The sequence below is a fragment of the Betta splendens genome, chromosome 9 (assembly GCF_900634795.4).
Source record: "Betta splendens chromosome 9, fBetSpl5.4, whole genome shotgun sequence".
In the NCBI taxonomy this organism is placed as follows: domain Eukaryota; kingdom Metazoa; phylum Chordata; class Actinopteri; order Anabantiformes; family Osphronemidae; genus Betta; species Betta splendens.
In genome coordinates this window covers 23,330,278-23,354,651 of record NC_040889.2, presented here as the reverse complement: position 1 = coordinate 23,354,651, position 24,374 = coordinate 23,330,278, and the positions used below count along the sequence as shown (strand labels likewise).

At 44.3% G+C, this 24,374-nt stretch overlaps 1 protein-coding gene across 7 annotated transcripts in view; it reads right to left on the bottom strand.

Moving 5' to 3' along the window:
* Window positions 1–24,374, bottom strand: part of grid2 (glutamate receptor, ionotropic, delta 2) — a 299,555-nt gene that overhangs the window by 22,910 nt on the left and 252,271 nt on the right. For all 7 annotated transcript variants that reach the window (XR_008695665.1, XM_055511913.1, XM_055511912.1 and 4 more), the window contains one exon: window positions 2,856–3,022. Coding sequence is in view for 6 of the 7 variants with exons in the window: in XM_055511913.1 (XP_055367888.1) it covers window positions 2,856–3,022 (167 nt within the window). In the remaining variant the exon portion in view is untranslated. The remainder of the gene's footprint in view (window positions 1–2,855; window positions 3,023–24,374) is intronic.

The following is a 24,374-nucleotide window of genomic DNA, read 5'->3' as shown; positions in this document are numbered from 1 at the left end:
TAAAATTTCACATGAAAGCCTGCAGGCACGCAAGAGGAAAAAAAAAAATAAGACCGTGAGCAAAGGTTTATTTTTTCACAGTCTTGCCCCTTCAGCACTTCAAAACAACTTGTCAGTAGCTGTCAGTTCAAATTAGCGGACTAGCCCTTTACGCCACTGTTTTTATTTTTCCTACTTTGGTAAATCTGCAGGCTGTCTCCATCAATCACAGCGGCACCCATGAGCAAGTACACATTATTTGTTCTACAGAGCAAACAAACACACTCAGATCTGCGCATTCATCAGCAGAAACAGACGCGACGTGTTGCCGCATTTGAACCCTGGAAACGGCGCTCTTTCTAACAAAGTGGTTGAAAACGATGAAGCTGTAGCCGCGCGTCTCAGAGACACTGCCCTCCTCACCAAGACGTCAACACAAATAAATTCCCTTTCATCTCTCATATTACCTTCAGGGACCTGCGAACAGTAAATACTCCACTATGCAGAACACACACTCACTCACCGACACAAACCTACACACAAACATAAAAGTAGCTGCTAAGACGCAATCCAATTACACAGCACAACCACTGACTATTTAGATCTGTATCACTTCCACATTTATATATCATCTCTGATCTTCTGTTCTCTATAGTTCTCTTTTTACTGGTTATAAAGATTTGTAAAAAAAAGAAAACGGTGATATTGATCTCAAAGTAGAGAAACGAGACAATAAAAGAGGAAAACAATAAAACAAAAGTATAGGCAGAAGCGTGGGTTGTAATAACAATAACCTATTAATAATCCATCCATCATCTGAAGTGTTTGTGTTGAGGTGGCAGCGCGTGTTTCTGTGTGTGTGGCCTGTGGTAAACTGGGGTCTGTCCAGGTGTACTGTCTCACCAGGATACAGCTACAGCTAATTATCTGTTATACGTACATCCAGTCCTTTTCAAGGGGAGACTCAGATGGTCTTTATTAATTAGTATTTGTGGGACAACTTTCTATGTAACTCACAGACTTTGAGTTTAGAAAACATGTCAGATTTGTGCCAGATTTGAGCAGCCCAATAAAGACGTATCATCTGGCAAAATGTTGTGAAAGAACTAAAAGCCCGACAGATCCTGATATGGAATGTACTCCTCAAAAACAAAGACAGAGAAGCCTCGGGCCATAGTTACTTCTCTTCTTTCATGTCATGTCAAGACTTGAAATGTCAAATGCACAAAGAGAAAGAGAAATGGCTGGGAGAATACTGATGCATGAGCCACATTATCTTTGCACTGACACTGTGGTCTCAGACTCCTGCGTAGACACGTGTCTGCGCTGAGAGGAGCAGGCTTAGCAGATGTTAGCTGCTTATATAATTCCTCCCACTGGCTCTAGTGGTTTTGCGCCAGCTTTTGCCGTACGCGCCGCTGTGTATTGCTGTTTTAGAAATCTTCCTTTCAGTGGATGAGCTTCACACAGTAAAACAGAGAGGAGAGGAGAACCAACTCATGCCCGTCTCATTTATGTAGATATCACAGCCTGTGTCATTCGGTGCACTTAGTAACACTCAGGCTTGTATATTCGTTCCAGAACATTTCCTCTCGGCATTTTGGAAAGGTGCCGTCTGAGCTTGTTGCTTTTGACAGAGATGCCACGAAAGAAAAAATGTGTGTTTACCATAAATTTCGTCTCTGCAGCGGCAGAACAGTTGGAGGAAGCTGGAGTGTTGGTGCGACTGTCAAGCAAATCCAAGCAAAAACAATACAAATGTAGATTATCTGCAGCTTAATTATTCCTGTTGTTGTTGTTGTGGCGGCTGGTTATCGTTATTGTTGTTGTTTTGTTATGAACAAAACTGCCACTTATAATCAAGCAAAGTGAAATATTTCTCTGTGATGTCATGCGCTGTTAATTAGATTCCCCTTAAAACACCACTTTGTGCTTCATTAATCTGTTTAATAAAGAACGACTGAATTAAACATATATATTTAAAAAATTACAGCAAAGAAAAACAAAACAATTATATCTGTTTGATTGCATTTTCTCCTGGTAATTTGTGCGTCTGCTTCTGTTCGAACAGTCGGGACCAGTGTGAGTAAAGCGTCTTGCCGACAGTGTGACATCGCCCCTGGAATAATAGGACGGAATTGGAAACACGGTCTATCAATTAATTGCTTGTTTATCATAATAACAGCCATGATAGGCAATATTCTGAAGCGCAACGCTTGGCGGGACATGGAGCCACAGACAGACAGGCCCGTTCACTCAAACACATACACAGACTTTTAACATTAGATAAATTACGGCAGCATAATGAAGGTGCTACACAATTATGTTTTCCCTCGTGTTCGAACCATCTCGCGCTCAATCACAAGTAAAGGCACGGTGATCTGAGCGCTTCTGAGGTTGACGTCACAGAAACACTTCACTTCCCATTCAGCTCTTTTGCCTAATGACTGAATTCATCCATTAATTTCCTGTCTCTCTCCAATAAAAGCCTCAGCGTATGTAAATCAACACTGGGCTTCGTCTGCTGCTGACGCGTCTGTGAGACTGAGCCGCCGCCGCCGCGGTTGAACCTCGGTTCACGGGGAGGTTAAACAACCTAGCGCCACACGAGTTGTTAAAGTGCCATTCGCCACTTTCCTCCGGATGATCGATGCACAATTTAATCTGCTATTTACTTGGTGTGTGACCCACAGAGCAAATTCTTCAAGTATCGCAGGGGCGAACTTTATGGGAGCGGCCATTTTTATTAGGCTAAAATGAATTTGGAGGAGTCGTAAAAGACCACAGGACTCCCCAGAAGTAGAATATAACTCTTCTCGAGACCGGAGACGACTTGACGGAGAGAAACGGCGGCCGTTTCCCGCTGCGACTCCTACCTCTGGGAGAAGATGTCCCGGTAGGGGCTGCCGTGCTGCATGGCGATGCCGTAGCCGCGGTCGGGCGCGCTGTTGCTCACGGTGTAGAAGGAGCAGTCCTCGTCGTTATTGGCGACGTACTCCAGCACCGCCGCGTCCCACACGAAGCCGAAGCGGCCGTACTTCACCTGAAAAGGAGACAAAACACAGCGTTGGGACTGCTCAGCGGGGGGTCCGGGTGAACCAGCTCCTACTTCTGACTAGCATCTGGCCAACACACACTGTAATGGGTGATTAGACTGTAAATGTGAATCAGTTCGTAGCCAAAGCTCGATCGCAGGGTCTGCGTCTTCAGAGCTGAGCTAAATCAGGCCATGAGTACATTAAGCTAGGCGTCGCTGAAGTGGTCTCTGAGGACTAATTCCCACATTTCATAACCAGCCATTTCATGCAGCGTGATGGTAAACAAAGAATACGCTGCTCATCTCCTGTAGGATGGAAGACTTTCCAGCACAGCAGTTTCACTGTTTGTGATCCCCCGTTGACTCCAGACGTGTTAATGGCTTGTCGGCTCGTCTTCGTGTCACGTCGTCAGTCGATGTGCTGGGTGTATTTTACATTTTATGTGCGTGCCCTTGTTTTGTATGTATGTGCTGTAGGTAGGTGTAAAAGTGCTTGATTGCAGCCTGCGCTTGAGAGGAAACTGAAGGTCACGGTGAGAATCGCTGCATGTTTTATAGGAGTTAAGGTGTCCGGTGTTACCGCGGCTCCTCGTTAACATTTAATAAATCTATGTTTTCACAGGAACATGAAAAGTGCTAAATAAACATCCTTGCTGTGATATTTACATGCTGACACCTCCTGACAATTCACTTCACTGGCCTAAGGTGAACTGAAGACAGTCACACACGCACGCACGCACGAACGTACGCACGCACGCTTTTCTTCTAATGCATTATTTTGAACTTGGTGTGTGTCATTAACTTTAATGGAGCTTTATTAAATTTTCAAGCCTCGCTGTCGTTGCTGTGAGTGTGAGAGAGAATCACCTCAGTTGGCCTCTCAGTTGGATGAGTAATGTCTGAGAACAGACATGTCTCTCTGATTGGGTGATTTCACAGTCTCTAGTCCTGACGTGTGTGTGTGTGTGTGTGTGTGTATGGGGGGGGGGAGGGGTTAATTCACTTCAGGGCATCGAAACGTCTAAGTCTACTTTTTACAACATTAAAAAAATGGAAAAGAGCTTTATTACTTTAAAAAATAATTTTATGGCTCTTCATTATTGCTTTTGAATTGGAAGGATTATAGGCTTTGTACTGAGGGAATTAGTAAAAATCTCTTTCAACTGCTTACAATTGAACATCAAGAAGACTTTTTCCTCTCAAAGTGGAAATGACTGAAAAGGATATCAAGCAAATAACATAAGCTCTGACCTTTGACGTCAACACACACAGCCACAGCTTCATATACTGAATATTTACATGACCTCTTAGCCAGTCAAGAGCCTGAAACCTGAACATACACCTTTCATCATCATCGTCAGTCGATTGATCACTGAAGGGCTTTGGATGACTCACATCAGCTGGCAACCATCCTACCAGTACACATGGCGACGCGTTGCTCCTCACAGCTACAGCGGCAGTAGATGTGTGTTAAACTAACCGTTGTTGAAGTTTTGAGTGATGCTATGCTCAAATACAAGTGAAGATGATGACATAATAACACTTCTAACAGTTTAATGGTCCATTCTTCTATTTTGGAACATTTTAAACTATAGTGTAGGAACATAAATAACGGAGGTGCTTATATTGATAGAAAGTAAATGTCTGCCTTTTACTGGTGCGTTTACAAAGAGCGGGCGCTGGATATGAGCATCAGAAAATATTGATAAACTAGATTGAAGCCTCTGTATTATAAATGAGCCATTGATCACGCGAAGAGTCGTAAAAACTTCCAATACAAGAACTGTGAAACTACTGTGCTCTTGGATTATGGCAGGTCTGTAAGGAACAAAACAACAGCAACCCCACGGCAGCGCGGCTGTTAAAGGCCTTGTATCTGTGCTTTTCAGGCAAAATGTCTGAGGGAAATTAATGTGTTTACTCTGAATCACAAGCCAGAGCAGAAGAAGAAAAATAACTCCTAACAGCACAGGACGTAAGTCACTTAATACAAAACGGGTCTTTTTTTAGTCTCAGGACTGGGACATCACGACCTGAAGATCACAATAGACAGAGCAGCGTTTCTTTTTTTGGGGGCTAATTTAATATGTTTAGACTCAATAAAACGATGATTATAACAAAGCCAAAATAGCAAACAATCACATAAAAACATCCCCCTCTACAACAAAGGTGCTGCTGAAGCCTGTGGGGGGAACGGCTCTCGCCTGCAGCTGCATCTGTGTCTGCAGCTGTGTGTCATAAACAGAAGCCGTGGATCCGTGGACACGGAGCACTTAACTTGATGGACCACAAGTACTGTACATCCAGAGCCTCCATTGTGTTAATTACAAAAGGCAAAATCGGTGGCGGGGGTGGGCTGCGATCGTAAAAAGGAGCCGGCGTGGGCCGGCTCGTCTGCGCGGCCGTACTGTACCAGCGATGGGGATTATTTAGGCAGCTCACACAGGAAGGTTAGCACAACGGCTGGAGCCGGAGCGCATTGTTATGCACCGGAGCAGCGTGAGCGGGCCTCTGCTGTTCCCTTCATCTCTCTATGACTAAGAGCATGTTAAATGCACTAGAGCTTTGTATTGTCTTTCTATTTTTTCACTCCTCCAACGGCGCCAGTCTCCGACTCCCACGGCTCCGATACACGAGGCCTGCAACACGCCGAGGTCGGCTTCACAAACCTGTTCCGGAGGACGAGGGAGGACGGATCCTCCAGGTTACTGAGGAGAGAGTCCTCACATGACAAAACGATCATTGACTCCACATGTGGAGAATATATATAAATATTTATTAATCACACGATAAGAAATCATGCAGTCATTAACGCTTCATAACATCAGCGTAGCTACTGTACAATAACAAGTGTATCACTCACTATAATAATACAACAGTACAGCGTGACCTCAATACTGTAAGAACTACTTAAAGCGAGTCAAAGTTGTCACGCGTCAACAACAAACTTGAGTTAAAATAGAGTAAATAAAGTGAGTGAGATGTGGCTGCGGGGGAAACCACCAGACTCTGCGTCACCCGGGAGTTTCTGCTGGTATGAATAGACAGAGGTAAACACAGCTGTTAGAGCACAGGACCAGGTTTTTTTAATCTTATCACCAGCTCACACATCAGTAGAGCAAAGACGATGAATTAATAATTTTGCCTTAAAATCTTATAACCGCATCTACACTGAAAGGTCGAGGTGGTCCAGCGTTCTTTTCTCCCGCGTGCTATGGGCTAATGTTTTAATATGTCACGTACTGGGCCTTTACTCGCTTGGCGTCACCACCGCGCCGCTGCCAACAACGCCTAACGAGCTCCCGCTCTGCCAGGAGCCGACGCTGCCGGTGGGAGCGCGCGCCGCCTGTGAAGCTTGCATCACCTGGCCCGTCTGCGTCTGCCGCCGCTTGTACCGGGCCCTGACGGCTAAAGAGGAAATAACACGTTTTTGCGTGGTTTGATGAAATCTTTACTAAATAATGGAAATAAAAACCAAAGGAAGCCGTCGACACGTACAAGTCTCAACGCCGCTCGACGATCGCGCTATTTCGGTTGAATCAACGTGATTATGACACAAATGTCAGTTTTTAGCGTGCGATTGTCAAGGAAAAAAGGAAAAAGTGATTTTTTTCCCCCAAAAAACATTTTTATATTAAACCAATCTAACATTACTCACACGCCCAGGAAACACAGAACTATTACTATTACAGTAGGTTACTGCAGCTAATAGTTAGACAAAAGGCTTGTGATGGTGGAAATTTGCAAAGCTAACAGCTTTAGCTAGCCGCTAATGAGTCTGAGTGATTGATGATCAACGGGCCATGCGTCAGGCCTTTCACAGCCTCCTCAACTGTGCGATAAGTCAAATGAGTGCACCTCAATGGAGACGTGTGGCAGCCAGTGCGCGGTGGTCGCACCTTATTCTTGGTGCCACTCTTCACCCCTCCAGTAGCCTGTGAGGGTGCTGCGCCCCCCGTATTACCATACAAATGATGAATAAGAGAAGTTATTAGACCGGCTCCCCAGAAGCATCCAGAGAACATTTCAGTGATTTCATTTGCAGGTGAGAATTGCTATCGAATCTTCAAGTCCGGCTAATATTAATAACTACGGTTGCGTGTGTAGGCCTTTTCAAATGTGAAGATTCCATTAGACGTGTTCTGGGCCTCTTGAAAACGTCTGTACTGTGAGATTAGATTACCATGCAGGTGCAGTGTCTGTACGCGATGCTCACTCAAATTGCTGCATCTCGAATATGTCCTTCACGCAAACACACGCACACACCCGCACACGCGCTTTCACTGCGGCTCAGAGCGCAGGGTTGTGACTCTAGTTGTGCCAAGGTAATTATCAGAAGCTTATTCCCTCTGAAACACTGAGACACTCAGGCACCTCTCACACACACACACACACATACACAACCACATACCAACACACACTCAGGCACATTAGTGCACCTCCCTATACACCACACACACACACACACACACACACACACACACACACACACACACACACACACACACACACACACACACCATTATACATCCACCAATGAATTCTAATCATTGCATTGGACCTTGTTTTTCTCTCTCATGAATGTGACATACGCAACCTGGTAAGATCCATAATCGCTAAATTAAAGTCATCTCAGCATCTCTCCTCTTCCTCCTCCTTCTTCCCTCTCGTCTTTCGCTCACGCCACTCTCTAATTCCCATCCCTTTGTCTTGGGAAGGAGACAACACCACAGCGATTCTGTTGCTTTTCCACTGCTAATGTTAGACTGTTTGAAATGGCCCTAACACCACTGACCTATGACACTGATCCATCCCCATTACTTCTCCTACTTAGTGGAAGGTTGGGAAGGAAAACACAGCATGCGTTGTCAAACTAAAATCTGTGAATTCACAAGCTAACGCTGCTAAACACTGATGCACTCCTGAAGGTCAACTCCCAACTATTCTGACTGCAACTTTCTATAGATGCTGTTTTCTAATTTGCGTCCCAGCAGGTTTCCAGAGGTGCTTCTGACTCATGCATAGTTAAAGTAGCTTGGCTTCAAAGTCCATGAAGCCTCCTCCTCTTCCTCCTCTCCAGATTTTTCATCTCGCTCCAAGTTTAAAATCAACATTAAAAAGAGGCGTCTTCCGCAGCCGCAGATTACATCTTAGATTGCAAACACTTTTACAGTAGCACATAACAAATTGTCCCCTAGTGTGATGTCAGTTTCTTAAATGCTCACTGTTTATCCTTAAAGCATTGGACGTGAAGTGTTTTACACATGGGAGACTCTGCTTTGCTCTTTCCAGAGGGAATTCGCTGAGAAAGTGGCTCCAGCAGTAAAAAACTTCTGATGAAAAGCCATGGCCACAATAAAGAGGAGCACTTATTCATGCATTATTTCATTATTGAGCATGATGTGATCCACACGGATTTGTGGTGTCTGCACTTCTATATTTATTACCTATTTGATCTTCTAGTGAAATAGTTAGGTTGAGATTGAATTTGCCCCAACGTTGCTGCTGTGGGGAACCATAGGCACAGACCTTAAGTCTGGTCTTGATTCTTTCCAACTCCGCATTCTGTCCTCGTACTTCAGCAGATTTGATAAGCACCGGACCGGAGGGTGATCATTGGGGCTAAATGACAAAAGCCTCCTACAGTACGTCAAAGGTAAACTGTTAGGAACCACCAGGGCCCCTGTTGTTCAGGTGAAGTCTGTGTGTATAGTGTACACGCTCCAGCCCCAAATCTCCCTGATCTAAGAAGCCGTGTGTCCACAGCCTGCACTCACTGCATATGTGTGCGCGTGTTTTATTGCATCACTCGCCTTTGACTTTGATTTATTTGATTTTGTTTGATTATCTGATGCGAGACAGTCACAGAGAAAGACGCAGAAGCCCAGAGACACGCTCACATCTAGTTCAGGATGCTGGCACCACATAACTTCTCCACCTTTAAAACAGCATAGATAGTGTCTGCCTCATGCTATCAGTCCCTGACACACCCCCACACACACACACCCACCCCCACACACACACACCCACCCACACACACACACACACACACACAACCCACCACCCAGCCACCCACACACACACACACACACACACACACACACACACACACACACACACACACACACACACACACACACACACACACACACAAACACCTTTCCCCTCCTTCCTGGCTTCGGCTTTTCACATGCACACGTCACACATGCAGCACGGTGCTGTCTTTGTTTGGGCCTCATTTGACAAATCAGAGAGCTTTACAATGGGAGGCTGCTCCCCAGGCAAATATTCCCTGCAGCCCGCGATAGCTGGCTTCCGGCAGATATGCAGAGATCTAAATAAAGATAAGATTAGGTGCAAACAAATCAATCAAGGTGGAGAAGAGAGCGACTGCAGATTCCCTTCCACGCATCATAACGCATCAATAAACGCGATGGGGGTCGTTTCAGGACACTTTCCTCTCCAACGTGTCTGGAGAAGTTGGCAGTGGGAGTTTTAAGAGTGAGGGAAAACTGTCATTTTCGCATGATCGGTAAAATATTAATGCCTTCTTCCAATAAATAAAATGCACAAAGGCGATCACAGCCAGCCCTCCGTGAAAAGCTGGCCTGCAGACACACTTGCTTCTTCATGGGAAGTTTAGTCCAATTGCTTGCTCCGGCAGCCTCTTCCCCAGAGACGCTATGTGACAACTTCTTCATTCCCCTCATTCTCTTTGTTTTCTCTGTTGTTTAATTACCCTCAGTTGTCATTAGTCCCCTTTGTTTCTTCAGGAAGATGGAGCGAGAAAAGAAAAAAAGAAGACGAAATTAATCGCCTATTGCCACGCTGTATGCAAATCTTTGCTCAGACCCCGTTAAGCTGATGAGAAATGTGATAGTGGAGGAGAGGAGTAATTGGAGACAGATGTTGGAGAGACGGCTCATCCGAGACGGATCAGTGAGCCAAAACTAAGATGCCACCCTTAATAGGATCTGACAAAAAAAATATTATTTCTATCCGTTTCCTTTTTATTGTTTCTTTGTTCTACTGTATTCTTCACAATGAGGTCTTGGGCTAAATGTACTTGCTTTTGAAAAGTAATATTATTTCCTTTCATTCCTCCGTCTGCCCTTGTTTTCCTAATCAGAGCGACTCCACACACACACGACCTGTGTTTGCGACTAACAACAAAGGCGGTCACTTCCTGGGGGGCACCTTGATTATGGCCCATTAGCCAGAACGAGGTGGAACCTACAGTAAACCACACACAGCCATTCAAGCTGTATTCTACATTACTACTATGTAATTATGCTTAAAATGCCATTTGTTAACATGTAGACAGAAATCCTGATACTACTATCTACTATCTATGATACTACATGAGACTATTCTTTCTTCTTCTTCTTCTATTGAAACGTTCTTAGGCATCACCTCCGTGCCACTATGTTCAGTACGATCTTATGTTCCACACAGGGGAGGCAATTAGTCTAAACTGCCATATAACAACAAAATATCCTTGGGAATGAAGATCCGCCATCATTTCTCCAGGACCTGAGGATAAGCTGCCAGGGGCAGCCTTACTCTTCTTACGACTGACACTTCAACATCCTTATTGTGTCAGTGAGAGGCTTCTGGCAGATTTAACCACGTCTCTACATAATGTCATCATGTATTCCTTAACTAAGCCTCTAGTTCCTTCTCAGTCTCCTTTAAATAAACAGCATCACTCTGCTGCCTGCTCTGTTTCTATTCTCTTATTCCTGCTTTCACAAACTTTAAATCGAATTAGAATAGAAAAAATAAAAGAATAGAATATTTAGAATGATCCTGTCCCTGTCTTTCTCTTTCTTGTACAATACAGTATACAGTGTCAAGAGGTCCTGCTGGTCTGAAGCTTCCTCAGTCACAGGGATGCTGATGCTATGCTAACGTGCTAGCTCCTAGCTTGGCGCTGGACATCCCTCCTGGTGCCAGTGCAGATAGTGGCGTCACGTTCCGCCATAGCCCTCGACGGTTCTACTTGTAGCCTGAGTGGTCCAACCCAAAAAGAAGGTGCTTCTGCCACCAAGATAGCAGGTATCCAGTTGCGTCACATTAGCTCCTGACAGCTGTCAGTGCAGGCTGCCGCTTGGCTTTTCCCTTATTACCAGCTGCCCTATTCACAGTGCTATGTAAATGCTGCAGATGATGACAGTCACCAGCCCACAGAAAAATGTGCAAAAAGGAAGTGGTTAATTTGTTAGAAGCCCGATCTTCATAATAACTGCTGTGTCCTATCTCTGGACCCCACATTGCTGCTTGGCCCCATTATATGATGCACTATTTGCTACGTTGAAAGCATTTTAATTACCGTGCATTACTTAGTCTTGCATCCCAGCTGATACTTGCCAAGACCGTGCCTCCATCTTCATCGCGTGTGCTTAGGTTAAGCAATGCAAACAAAATGCTAATTGCAGATCACAGGTTTAAATACGGTTCAACGGCTCACTACAGCACGAGAGCAACAAGAAAGGAGGCAGATTAAATTCACTCTCAATTACAATTTCTTATTTGCAAACAAAATGATGTACAGTAACAACCCTCACATAAACTTAGTATTTCGCACTTACGAGTAAATTGTACTATAATTGCGTTGCAAGATTTTGTATCCCCACCTGCAAAAACAACCATTATTCTGCCATTTGTTTTAATGAGCTGTTTTTATTATGTTAGTTCTATGAAGTTTTTTTTTAAATTCTGCCTTTTCTGAAAACCTTGTTTGATCCCACAGGACAATTCTACTCTAGTTGAATATAGCACACATGAAGCAGCTTTTCTGAGATGCACCATTGCTCTTTCCCAGGCACACAATAAAAAGGGCATTTGAATAAAGATGGACAAACTCCTCTGTTTGAGAGGTTAAAAATACAACCGCTACAACTAATCAATATAGGAGGCTTGGGAGCAAAGCGCAGCTGGGGAGAGGAACTATGCCGGCTCTAAAAGTGAATTAATACCAAGAAATACAAAGTTGTTATGCACAGGAGATGTATAACAGTTGCATCACTTTGTTTGTGGTCGGATCCACGCATTTTCTTATATTTCATTTCTAGAAAGTAAATAGATTGAGACACTCAACCAAACAATAGAAGACTAGGGGAGAAATCTGTAAACCTTTCTGTCTGAGGAGGAACAGTTGGTCCAACATTTGTTTCTTTTTACGGTTAGTAAGTTAACCAAGCAAAACAAGAGGTAGTTCTAGGATCCTCATTATCACCCTCTACACTTTTGTTTTGCCTTCTATTTATTTTTTTATTGGATTTACTCTAAAAACAAATAAGGAAGAAACTTCATCATTGTGTGCACAGTGGGGTGGCTAAACAATGAAACACTATGGGAAACAGGAACAGACTGAAAACAAGAGACAGAAAACAGGCAATCTGTAAATGACAAACAGATAATGACAGATGGAAAGAAGTAAAAACTAAAATAAACAAACAAAAAAATTACTTCACACGGGGAAAGCAACGAAAAAGAATACAGCTTCAAATGGCTTCTTACACACTAGCACGTTAATTACCCACACAAACTCTGGATTATTACTGTAAAAAGCTAGCACTTGCTATTTGGGCTTATCATTAGTGCTCACACAGTAGCTTAGGCAACGAGCACAATAAACATAAAGCAGCTCCTGCCGTCTGAGGTGGACATGAGGGGAAAATGATCCTGTCCGAGGTTATTCAAAAAGAAGATGAGTAAAACGGACAGCAGCTCGGCTATTGTGCACTCATTTTCACACAGGCCTCTAACCGATGCGCTCACGCAGCCGAGCGGAGACACGGTTGTATATTTTCCAGGAGGCAACTGTGCTCAATGCGCACAACAAAACCTGCCAGTAATTAAGGAGAGAGTACGAGCAATTTATCAGACAGTTGTTGAACGAGCAGAACAGAAACGTGCAGAAATGCATCATCGCCACTCGGCTCACCTCTTTCCTTCTATGATCATTGTCATTCTACAGTATGTGTTGTTACAGGCGTCGGCCTTATCCACACAGTCTGTTTGAGTAATTGCAGACTGACTGCAGAAGGCGTGACGATGATACCAGTTTAGTGTGGTTTAGTGTAGAAGACATGCAGCCATTTAACCATAAGTTTAATAGTTGGATGTTGCAATGGTGAAATTGGCAGCGCTTCTTTTTAACCTAATACATTAAACAATCTGATAATTCTGAATACAAAATAGTAAAAAACTAAACTTGGAATATTCCATCTACTCAGGAAAACAGGAACAGCAAAAAGTGACATGATGCTCCAAGTCAACCACTCATTTACAGTGTAGCCGCAGTTACACGCTACGCCTTAATAACTCCCATCTATTTTCCATGCACTTGTCTCTGAGCAGGTTTGAGCTCAATGGAGCCCCTTCTGCCACAAACTCAAATAACCAGTGACCGGCGACGAGGTCAACTCACACCCGGCTGGAAGGGACCAGACGGCCTGTGTGGGGAGCTCTTCCGGTAGCTTGTACATGTCTGTGCTGTGGCCATGGTCCAGGTTTCTACATTCCCACTGGCAGGGGTCAAAAACGAAAGATCTTAATTACAGCGCTCGCTTTGTGCCTGTCATAATACCTTTAAATACACCTGAGCTGTGACTGCACTTGAAGCACAGGCCATCTGCAAACGGAGCCACTTCACCTAAAGGCTTTTGAAATGTCATAATTATTCCCTCGCCGTTCTTGATCTGGAGTCCACAGGACTTTCACACATACAGTATGAACCATGACCAGAATGAGAGGCAGCAATCCACTCCAGAGCACCTCAGAGAAACACTCAGGTCCTGAATGCCTTCTGCCAATTTAACATCTCAGCTGCCAAAGCAGTTTTGAGGAAAATAAAAGACTGATTAAAGGCTACAGTGAAAAGCTGCCAGCTCCCCTACATTAGGTTTATGAGCACTGGTTTTAGTGGTGAGTCTCAGTGCCAAAGAGTCTGAGCAGAGAGACGGAGGTCCCACAGGCCGTGACGCATAACGGCAGGTGTTAGTGCAAAAGATGCCTGTTTTAGCTTAAAGTTATCCCACTCCTCACACAGGAAGGAGGCCTCCATATGCTAACACGGAGGCCACAGCATCCTCGAATGGAGCCGTTTTAATTGGAGGAACAGAAGTAGTTGTGAAGGCTGGAACAGAAAACGATGAGTGATGCACTTCAACGCTTTTCCTGCAACCGATTTAGGTGCACGAGTGCTCCCACACCATCACTCACCAGCTCCATCTACTCCCGAGGGTAATTAAATCTAGTGACTGGGGTTTTTTATTTTTTTTGTTTCTCAACAGTTGCTGTTTGTGCCGGAATATTTTGAATTTCACACGTTGGACGGAGCAAATGCATGTGAATGAGCCTCATATACGGAATCTGTCATCTGAGAGCGCGACACCACTAGCGGTTAGCAGGCTGACTGACATACTGTGCCAATATTTCACAAGAGTTCTGCTAATTTGAGTGGTTCCACCGCCGCACTCACACAAATTTAATGAACAGCTGGTGTTTGCTGAAACAAATCTTCCAGATCATATGGTTTCTATAGTTGGCTCTGTCCACTTTGTAAAGCATCTGCTGTTTGTAGCCCGCTCATCGCGTCCGTCTGACCCAACGGGGGCGTGACCTTTGACCCCGTCGAGCTCCATGGGCCTCCAGTCACTCCTGCACACGTGAGCCTGCGCAAACGAGGGGAAGACGCGGAGGAGCCGCCGCTGAATACAAACGCAAACACTTGTCAGGCGCGAGGGAAAGATCAGACGCCAGATTAGCCGGAATTCATAAAGTTCACAGAAATCTGCCCCCGAGTTCAACTCGGACACGCGCTGAATGCTAACGCGCTGCAAACGGCCCTTTCCGTGCCCCCGGGCTGCAGGTACGCGAGGAGATACTTGGCTTGCAGTTTGATGGGGTCCGCTGCGAGGCGGGGAATGAGTTTGCCACCGAGGGCCCGCGCTTGGTCATTATAGATACATTTCAACGTCCACCTGCCCACATCCATATAAAGAGCCACGGAGGGAGAGAGAGGGAGCTGTGTGGAAATGGTTTCTGCTGCAACTACTGGGCAAGTCCCGTTTCATGTGTCAGTGGAGCTCAGCCTCCTTTACCAGGCAGGAGTCAGGGGCCTTTGGTGCAGCGTTTGGTGGATTCCTCCCAAGGTCAGAGCTGCGCCTGTTGAGCTCCCAGCTGACAGCGGCCCCGCTCTCTGCCTCCAGAGATGTCTTAATTTGCATTGTTAAAAGATTACATGCTCGCTGCATTTGTTCTACGCACTCCTTGGTCATTTCTTTGTGTTTCTTCCTATGATTACCGGTTTTCCACATCTTGCAGAGACACTAATTATTACTGTTTGTGAGCATCTTCTCGGTTCGCGTGACTATTTTGAGGCTGGTTGATGAGGCTGCATGGGTGAGTTAGGCGATGTGGTGGTAATAAGAGACTGGGTCTAATTATTGATTACAGCTCCCACAGGCATGTTGCTCCTCTCCTACTGTATTCTGCTGTGCAGCCCAAGAGCACTTCTAACTTACACTTTTTTCCAAACGGTTCTGCTCTCTGTCCCTAGTTCGCCGGCCTCTGATGCATGGCTGTCTGTGTTTTCCAAAAGTCCATTAGTTGCTGGCACTGGGCTGTCTCCCCTCCCATAGACAGAGATAAAGCCGCAGAGCGGAGCTGCCCAGCGAGCCGCATGAAAATGAGAGGACAGTGGAGAGACGGAGGGGAAAGTGAGAGAGAGAAGGGTTGGAAGGTGTATGTGGAAACACCGTGATACTGGCTGGAAGCCAAACAAAGAGGTCGGACGAGGCAGAATGTGCAGAGAGAGGAAACGAAGCACCAGGAAATAAAGGAACGCATGGTAAAGAAAAGTAGGGTCCAAGAAAGACACGGGTTCCACCAAGCGTGTGGCGAGAACAGAGAACGCAGGACAATCATATCCAAACATCCAGACACAAAAACTTTACACATCATTCCTTCTTCTCTTCCCTAAAATCCCTTCATCCACTACTTTGGCCCCGTAGTTTATCTGCTACTCAGTAATTGAGCTTCCCTTTTCATCTTCAAAACAAAGCACAGAGGAGCTACAGTGATTCATCCTCCATTTCTCTGTTATATGCCCCATTTTATCTCAGAAATGTTGATATTATCTAATGTGAGCCAGTCGAAGGGCTGGCTAGACATGACGCAAAGCCGGCAGAAGGAAAATGCGCTTAAAACCTTCTTTTTGCCTCTTTCTTTCAGCCGGCGTTTGGCTTTTGATTAATACTGCTGTCCAACTTAAGCAACTTTGCTCTTTGCGTTTCTTTTGGCCTAATTGCCTGTGTGTCCTCTTCTATATTACTCCCAGTCAAGCTCAACTGCATGTTAATCTTCTGCTCTATTCATGTTTTAATAAAGTGTATACTTGTATATTGGACATTAAGGAGAAGGAAACCTGAATTCTGACTCCAACTCATATAAACCAAACAAGGTTTATGAGGCTCCGCCGCCTGCAGCCATTAAAGAATGAGTTGTTTGGTCAGCATCTGATCATTTAGAACCATGTCTAAATCATGATTCACTAACTAATGCAGCATTTTTGAACCATGAAGTTCTCTAGTCCAACAGAAACACTAAGACATTACTAACTTTCAGGGAACAAAGAGCCAGACCACATATAATTCCTTGGTTGTCCTCTGCAAACTTGGCCATTAAAGCTGATTCTGATTCCAGCACGTTCAGCCATCATTATTTCATCAAGTGAAAATATAGATAAACAGCTGTGGGTTCAACATAACGTCCACAAGGCACAGCTTCACCACCAGGTCAGTTTTGGGAGTAGAGTCTATGGGACCAGCACCTCTCAGCCTGACTGAAGTCTGTGGTTGATGGCTGAACTAATGTTTAAACAGCTTATGAAGCAAATGAGACTTCTCTTTGATGTCCTCAGGCAGCTTTATTTCTCACCCCGCTGCAGTGTTGCAGTGAAACTTAATATACGAGGACAAGGAGACTGGTAATGCGTCTGCTCTCATGCAGAACCTATAGCTGCATTCCTCCAGTATTATCACAGTATTTAATAGCAGTGCGTCCATGTTTACTTGTACTCTTTCTGCTCATCCTGTTTTCCTTTTGTCTCTTCCTCTGAGCAGCTATAAACATTTCTCTATTATTGATCTTTGGAGAAAGTACAACAATAGCAGAGTGTCCCAGAAGCATCATAGAAGTCTTCCACAGAGCTGGCGCTGGTGAGTTTGGCCATAACTAAAGACAGGGCTATTCATACGGTACGGCGCTGTAAGTGCGCAGATGCTGACACACACAAATGCAAAGGCACCGACTCCTACACATGCAATAAAACAGCAGACTAACTGTGGTCTTCATCAATTGACTTTCATTGATTTTCTTGTTAGGTGCTGTAATTATTATTATGACTCAGGATTATGGCTCAGGACAAAAGGGAGCGAGGGAGGAGGAGCCCACATGCTGAGAGGCAGACAGAAGGAAGAGCGAGGAAGAAGGAAAAAGAACAACACGGAGAGTAAAAGAGCGTCAGATGGTTTGAGATTTGACTGGCAGAAGACACAGAAGCATAAAAAGGCAATTAGGCTTCATTATTTGATGTGGGAAGATGAGAAAATATGGGCATAGATAGCAGAGAGATAATGGAATCATTTATTTCATTATTTTAAGCGGCATGTTCTCCCTCCACTTCCTTCCTCTCTCTCTCCTTCTGTTCCCTTGACGCCATCCAGATTTGTCACATCTCCAAGAAACATGTCCGCTTTTAATCAATCAACGTTTGACAGGAGCCGTTTCTGTCCTCGTCTCCCTCCAATCAGGCCTTCATCCCAAAAGCCTTCCACAGTCCTCGCCCTCTCTTCGTCTAATATGGAGACTAAATTCTCCCCAGTCTCCCTCTCCTTTATTGCTCTTTTCATCTGCCCTCCCTGCATTTGAGTCACACCACAGAAACGCTGTCATCACACAGACAGAGAATCTTAACAGCAGGAAAATATGTTTGCTGTTTGGGTTTGTTGTGTTGAATCCTAATGAGCTATCAAACTCTGCAGGAGCAGAGCTTTCTCTTTTTCCAGCCAGGGTGATTTGCACTACTAGAAAATGGGAAATGAGGGAGACCAGCAGCTGAAAAGGCATTTGCGGGTTTTAGCAGAGGCTGGATTATTACAGAGGATATTGTATGAGACATTCCCCGACACAGTGACAGATATATATCATGTCAGCTTACGCCTCCGCAGAAATCCCATTCAAATCCAATGAAATACATAAACACATAAGTATGACGCTAATTTCTGAAAGTCTGAAGAAACCGATGCCCCGGCGCTTCTGCGCACGCAGCACGCACACAGACTTGTACAGAAGATGCCGCACAGATCACAGAAAAATGGAGTAACCGCCACCAAGCAATAGAAAAAAACAACAGGAGGAGAGGAGGAAGGAGAGCGGATGTTGGTCAGCGTGAGACCTGAAAAAGCCAAATGAGATGAGTCACGGACGCACAAAAACAGCTGGCCCACTCTGCACCGTGACCTTGGTGGGACTCCAGCTGTGCATCACTCAGCCTCTACCACCGCCATGCATCAGACACATGTTCCCCGTTAGCAGCAGTTCTCCCCTCTCTATGCTCTCCTCCATGTTTCTTTCCAATCAATTTTCTTATGCTAAATTATTAATATGCAAGGGGGGAAAAAGGGAAAGAAACAGGATTTGGTCAATTACCATATCCCAGTCATTGAAGTAGAAGCCTCATTTGGAGTTCTGCCTCTCTAAATCATCGCTTTAATGCTTGATTGAGTGTTTTCTTCTATTTGATGCTTTTTTACCCTCTATTATTAATGCACTCCAGGGCAGCGCAGAGCATTAAGAAAATAAGGCATTTACGGATTAATAAAACATGGTGGCTTATGCTCTGGTCTGTTCTCCTATATCTCAATCTTCCGCACTCTCACATCTCACACCTGCTGCAGGTCTCTGTGTCTCCTCTTATTGTTTCTGCTGCACGGCCATCCCTCCATCCTGTCCTTGCTCAGCACAGCTGCAGTCACTCCCTCCATCTTGTCATCTTACAGCAGCACCCCCCCCCCCCCCCCCCCACTTCTCTCTTCATCACCCTCCTTCCACCTTTCTAAATCTCCCAATTTGCCCCCTCCAGCTCCCTGAGCACCTATTTACCATCCGTATCACTTTCTTCGCCTCCCTTCATCTCCGCTCTGCTTTGTCTCAATCGTTCTCTGGAGTCCTGTGACATCTCACCCAGGGCAGCAGGATCCAAAAAGGACTCGGTTGATTTACCTCCTGTTCTATTTGGTGGAGGGATCACTGTAATCTTTATAGTCATCTCTGCAGTCATTAAGTGATATTGGAGAAAGATTATAGACTTACATTATACAGCTCCTTACTTCCTGGATCAAGATATATGTTGCAGACGTGAATACATGAAGGTAATTTTTATCATAATTTCTGGAGTCATTATGCTAAATGGACAGAGGATGGTTGGAAGACATTAATAATGGGAAATAGGAATGTTGCAGAAAGAAGTAAGCATATGTAAGTCAAGTGAACAGAGATGTTTGAGAAGGAGAATGGGTAAAGCATCGCAAACAGTTGCCATAAATGTTGAAACCATGTGGTTGAGTTGTCATGAGATGAAAAATTGACATTTTGGGACGCAGTGCGAGCAATACAGGCCGGTGGGATGTAGCAATTGAATAAAAGTAATAACACAACAGGAGAAAGCGCTTTGTCGCCGCTGATGACAGGTGTGATCCTCTCATCCGAATGGGTCACATCCATTTCCACATGGTAATACACCGACGCAAAATTTGAAATTCAAATGTCAGAAGTTTGTATTTTCCATGAAAAATGCTCATATGGGCTCAACTCTAAAATCAGAGACGGCTGAGATCTGATGCTATCAGTCGCATATTCACAAGGGCGCTGACGTCAGGTGTGTGTGTGTGTGTGTGTGTGTGTGTGTGTGTGTGTGTGTGTGTGTGTGTGTGTGTGTGTGTGTTGTTTGTGTATTTATGGCAGAGGAATAATGAGGCTTTACCAACTTGCATTCATGATGTTATCAATGGAAGACATCTTCTCTGCCCCGTTGCCTGTTCTTCCATATCAACACACTCCCACCTCTGAGAATTTTCCGCCACTATTCATCTAATGTTTTTTTTAGCTGTGACGGTCCTTTCTGTTTTTCCTGCAGACTGTCTGCAGAGGCCGACTTGTAAGCGCTGAATTGTGTGCGGTGCCGCGGTGCCTCGCGCCGACCGTAGGGCCTTTCTTTATCTTCAGACTACTTGGCATATAATCTGTAGCCCATTGATGCTCTTGTCCCCTCACACATCTTTATGAGGACAATTTGGTTTCTTGCTTGTTCAGGCAATGCTCCTCCAAGTGGAGCCGTTAGATGCGATATACTCCAGGGCAGAGCTGAGCGATGGCAGGTTATTTACCGACATTGTTCATAGAATTAGATGGAAATTAAAGATGAAATGACTTTTGGTTTGGCCAAGATTGAACTACTGTGTCTGGTTTGTCAATGAAGTCCAGCTTTATGTAGTTGTTTGCTCTGTTTAGGAGCAATTACAAATTTAAATCTTATTTTTTTGCTGTAAGTTTGCTGAGGAAAACCAAGGAATTAGATGCAGTCTGACTCCGTTTTTGTTCCCTCTTGCAGCGTGAACACAAATTATTTACGTGTTTATTACAGTTATTTACATAAATTGCAGCACACTATATTACGTTTGTGGTTAATGCACACGTCCTTGCTCTATATGTATAATAAACTTTTTATCTATAATTTTGTATAATTATAATAGTTAAATAGGCACTTTTAGCAATGAACACACACGCAAGATATAAAATTTTGCGTTGATGTTGCACAGTGGGCTTGTTTCGCCAATTTCCATTATCACTGTCACTATCGTTTAGCTTTCTTTAAATTAACAAACACACGATGCCTTATTGTATTTGCAGATCTCCCGTTGGTAATAAACACAGTGGCAGCCGAGGAGACGCGCAGGTTATGTAATTAGACGTAAGTAATTGATATTTAATCTTAGTCGTTACTTACAAGTCAGCACATCGGGCCATTCTGATCTGTCAGCTCAAAGTCCCATCAGACACCAAGCAGCTCGCCTGCTCCTCATGAGATCACGCGCAAACAAATGGAGAAGACCACGGATGGGTAACACATCGCTTTAAACGAATACGCCATTATGTCAAACAGTGGCAAACAGAGCACTTGTCTTTGATATTATATGTGACAGCAAGTTAATGAGATATCAAGTGTGAGGTGCAACACCTCTTAGTTTATTGAATCTTGATGAGTGACTGAAATGGGAGAGACACATATATTACAGCATGACAGGTGTTGCGCTGCACAACCTGCTCGGCTCGTGTGTGTTCTAATGCATGGAAGGCGCGTGCATAAGCTTGTGTGTGCGCAAGTCCTACTTGGAGAAATGCAAATGTGTGATTGCGTATGCATGCGAGAGCCGCATGCGTCGGCCTGTGTATATGCAGCATTTGTCTGTGACTGATATCAGAGACAGCTCAGCCACTGACCCGTTCTGACACGTAATATTCTGCTGCAGGGGATCGAAACTGAAAGGGGAGAAAATCCATAGTGCACAGGAGACAGAGAGGAGTAAGAGGTTTACTGTGAAAGAGAAAAGACCTGGGAGGGAAAGTAAGAGCGAAAGCAGCATCAGGAATGGGGGAGAGAGGGACAGAGAGAGAGAGAGAGAGAGAGAGCGAGCATGAACATGAGGGGGGAAATATATCAAGTTCTTAATCTCGCAGGAATCAAATATAGAGGAGGGCCAGGACTGAAGTAGACAAACACGTCCAAATAAATCAAATGCCAGAGACAGAGAACAAAAAATGTCTTAGTCTGACTGACTCAAGGGGTTTGTTAATGACATCACAGCCATCCAAATACCCTGCAGCTTGGAAATGCTATTCCAGTTACTGCTCACTGGCTTCCAAACATATTAGAGGAAATGATTACAGGTTCAACATGCTCATTTCGGAGGATGTTTTACTGTAGGTGATCCTGTCAGTTTGCTAAGTGCTGGAGGTTTGAACTTGGGCTCACGTCTTCTTTCAGCAGAATAACAAGTAAACAAAACAAAAAATGACAAACTCAAAGGTAAAATCATGAAATTTTCCTCAGGAGTGAAATAATTTCAAGTGTTATAAAAAACCGGTTGTGCAGTAACTAAGGAAAATCAAAGTAATTCCCAGTAAAAACCAAAGATGGCAACAGTGGCCCAAACGGTGTCACTGCAGCAAAAAGAAAGCGTCAGCTTGTGTCACTGCAGCTCAGAGAGAGGGACGAGCATTAGTGAACCACTAGAGTGCACCCTGTAGCCTTTAAACACAGTAGACGAATAAGACACTGGCACGAAGGACAGGTGGAAAAAAGAAAGAATATAAATATGAGCTAAAGCTGGAGAAGCTGACAGAAAATAGAAAGACACCATAGTGGAAAATATGTACATAATCAGTGATGAAGAATGGGGGGGGTCTGGGTACAGACAGAAGAGGAAAGGAAAGAGTAAAACAACATCACATCAAGAGAGACAGTCACAGGAGATGATCTGCTTCCTCCATGCACCCTCTCTTATTGCACTCCAGAGTCATCTCTGTCATGTTGAATTCATCCATGAAAAACAGATCCTGGATCAGAAGACAACCTGCTTATGGCCAGACCTTCATCCGGCCCTGTCTCCTGTCAAACCCTGCCTGCTTACACTTCACTGCTGCTGAGAGGCAACCTAGTCACTCACCTTAGTCATCATGGATCACTCAGTCTCAGCTATTCTTAAAGGACCCGCCACCATTTTACAAGTCCGAACTCTTCTTCTCTTTGACTATGTCTAACATCTTGGTGCCAGATACTCCAGGACCCCTTCAGAGGTCCAGTGGAAATCTGAAGAGCTCGAAGATGCCCCATCCCAACCTTTTATTCATGCTGGAAGGTTGCTTCTATTGGCTCTGATCCACTCTGCTAGTGAATCCATCCTGACAGTGGGCGTCTGTGGCCATGTGCTCACTCTAAATGCTCAGGTCCACATCTCACAGGAGGCTCAGCGGCTCCCCCAGGGGCTGCTGCTGCAGTTATCGCCTACAGGCACTTGTTGGGAGCTGGAATGAAGCACTGACATACTTACTGGACAGTCTATCTGATGTTTTCTACACAAGTGTGTGTAGTCATAGATCACACAACACTGATATATCCTATAGACGGCGGTGACTTTAAATTGGATATTTAAACCAGATGGAGAGTCAACACCTCCAGTAGAGTATCTTTCTGTACAACACTAATAACAACTTTGATATAGATTCTTAACCAGCCATACTGTATCATTTGTTTTGATGCAGTTATTTGCATGTACTAGTTTGACACAGTCTGATTATGTACATACTAATCACAGCTTAGGATGGAGATGCTGTGTGTTTATGTACGAACATGCTTTATAATCAGTGAATAATTCTTGTGCTGTGATTTGCATTCGTACTGTATTTACATTACTGCTGTACTGTGTGTGACTTAGCCTCCAGCTAAACCTGAGCCCTGTGTAATAAAATCACATTTGTTGTCGAAGGTTGACTCATGTCAACTGGATTTCTTCTAAATGATGATCTACTGTAGACAAACATTTGCGATCTGTCTGTGAAAAGATGCACAATATCACTGTTTACATTCATTAACACCATATAAATTTTAATTTATTTTTAAATCATATAAACTTATTTTGAGCCCTGCACAACTTTCACTTTGCTAAGACTTATTTGAACTAGAGGTTTATTTAGGTTTCACCTCACTGTATAATCACAATTGTAAGAATACACAATGTGTACAGATAAAGCTGTGTGAATGCATCAGAATCATATTTGTGATTCTGGACACGCTACTAATCAGTTAAATGCCCCTGAACACCCTGCCATCAAGAACAGTATGTGTAAGAGCAGTAATAGTTGTGCTCATGCTTTTATAGGCTGCATTTATCTCATCATTTTAAAAACACCACCCACTGCTTTAATCCCTCCTCCCAACACTTCCAACGCTGGCTACAGCTCAAGCCTAATATATTCTAGAGGGAGGAGGAGGGGTAAAGTGAGACCCTCACTGGAGGAGAGCGGAGCTATGCAAACAGAAAGTGGGATGCGTGCAAATGAGATGCAGCAGTCAGGTATTTATGATGCTGGGTAATCACCAAGGAAATTAAGTATTTAACCGTGCATGCGTTATCTGTGTATCATTAACATCATTTAGATGGATTTATCACCTATCAACACAGGCAGCCCTGTGGCATGAGCTGTATGTAAAAACAGGCCCCCGGGTGTG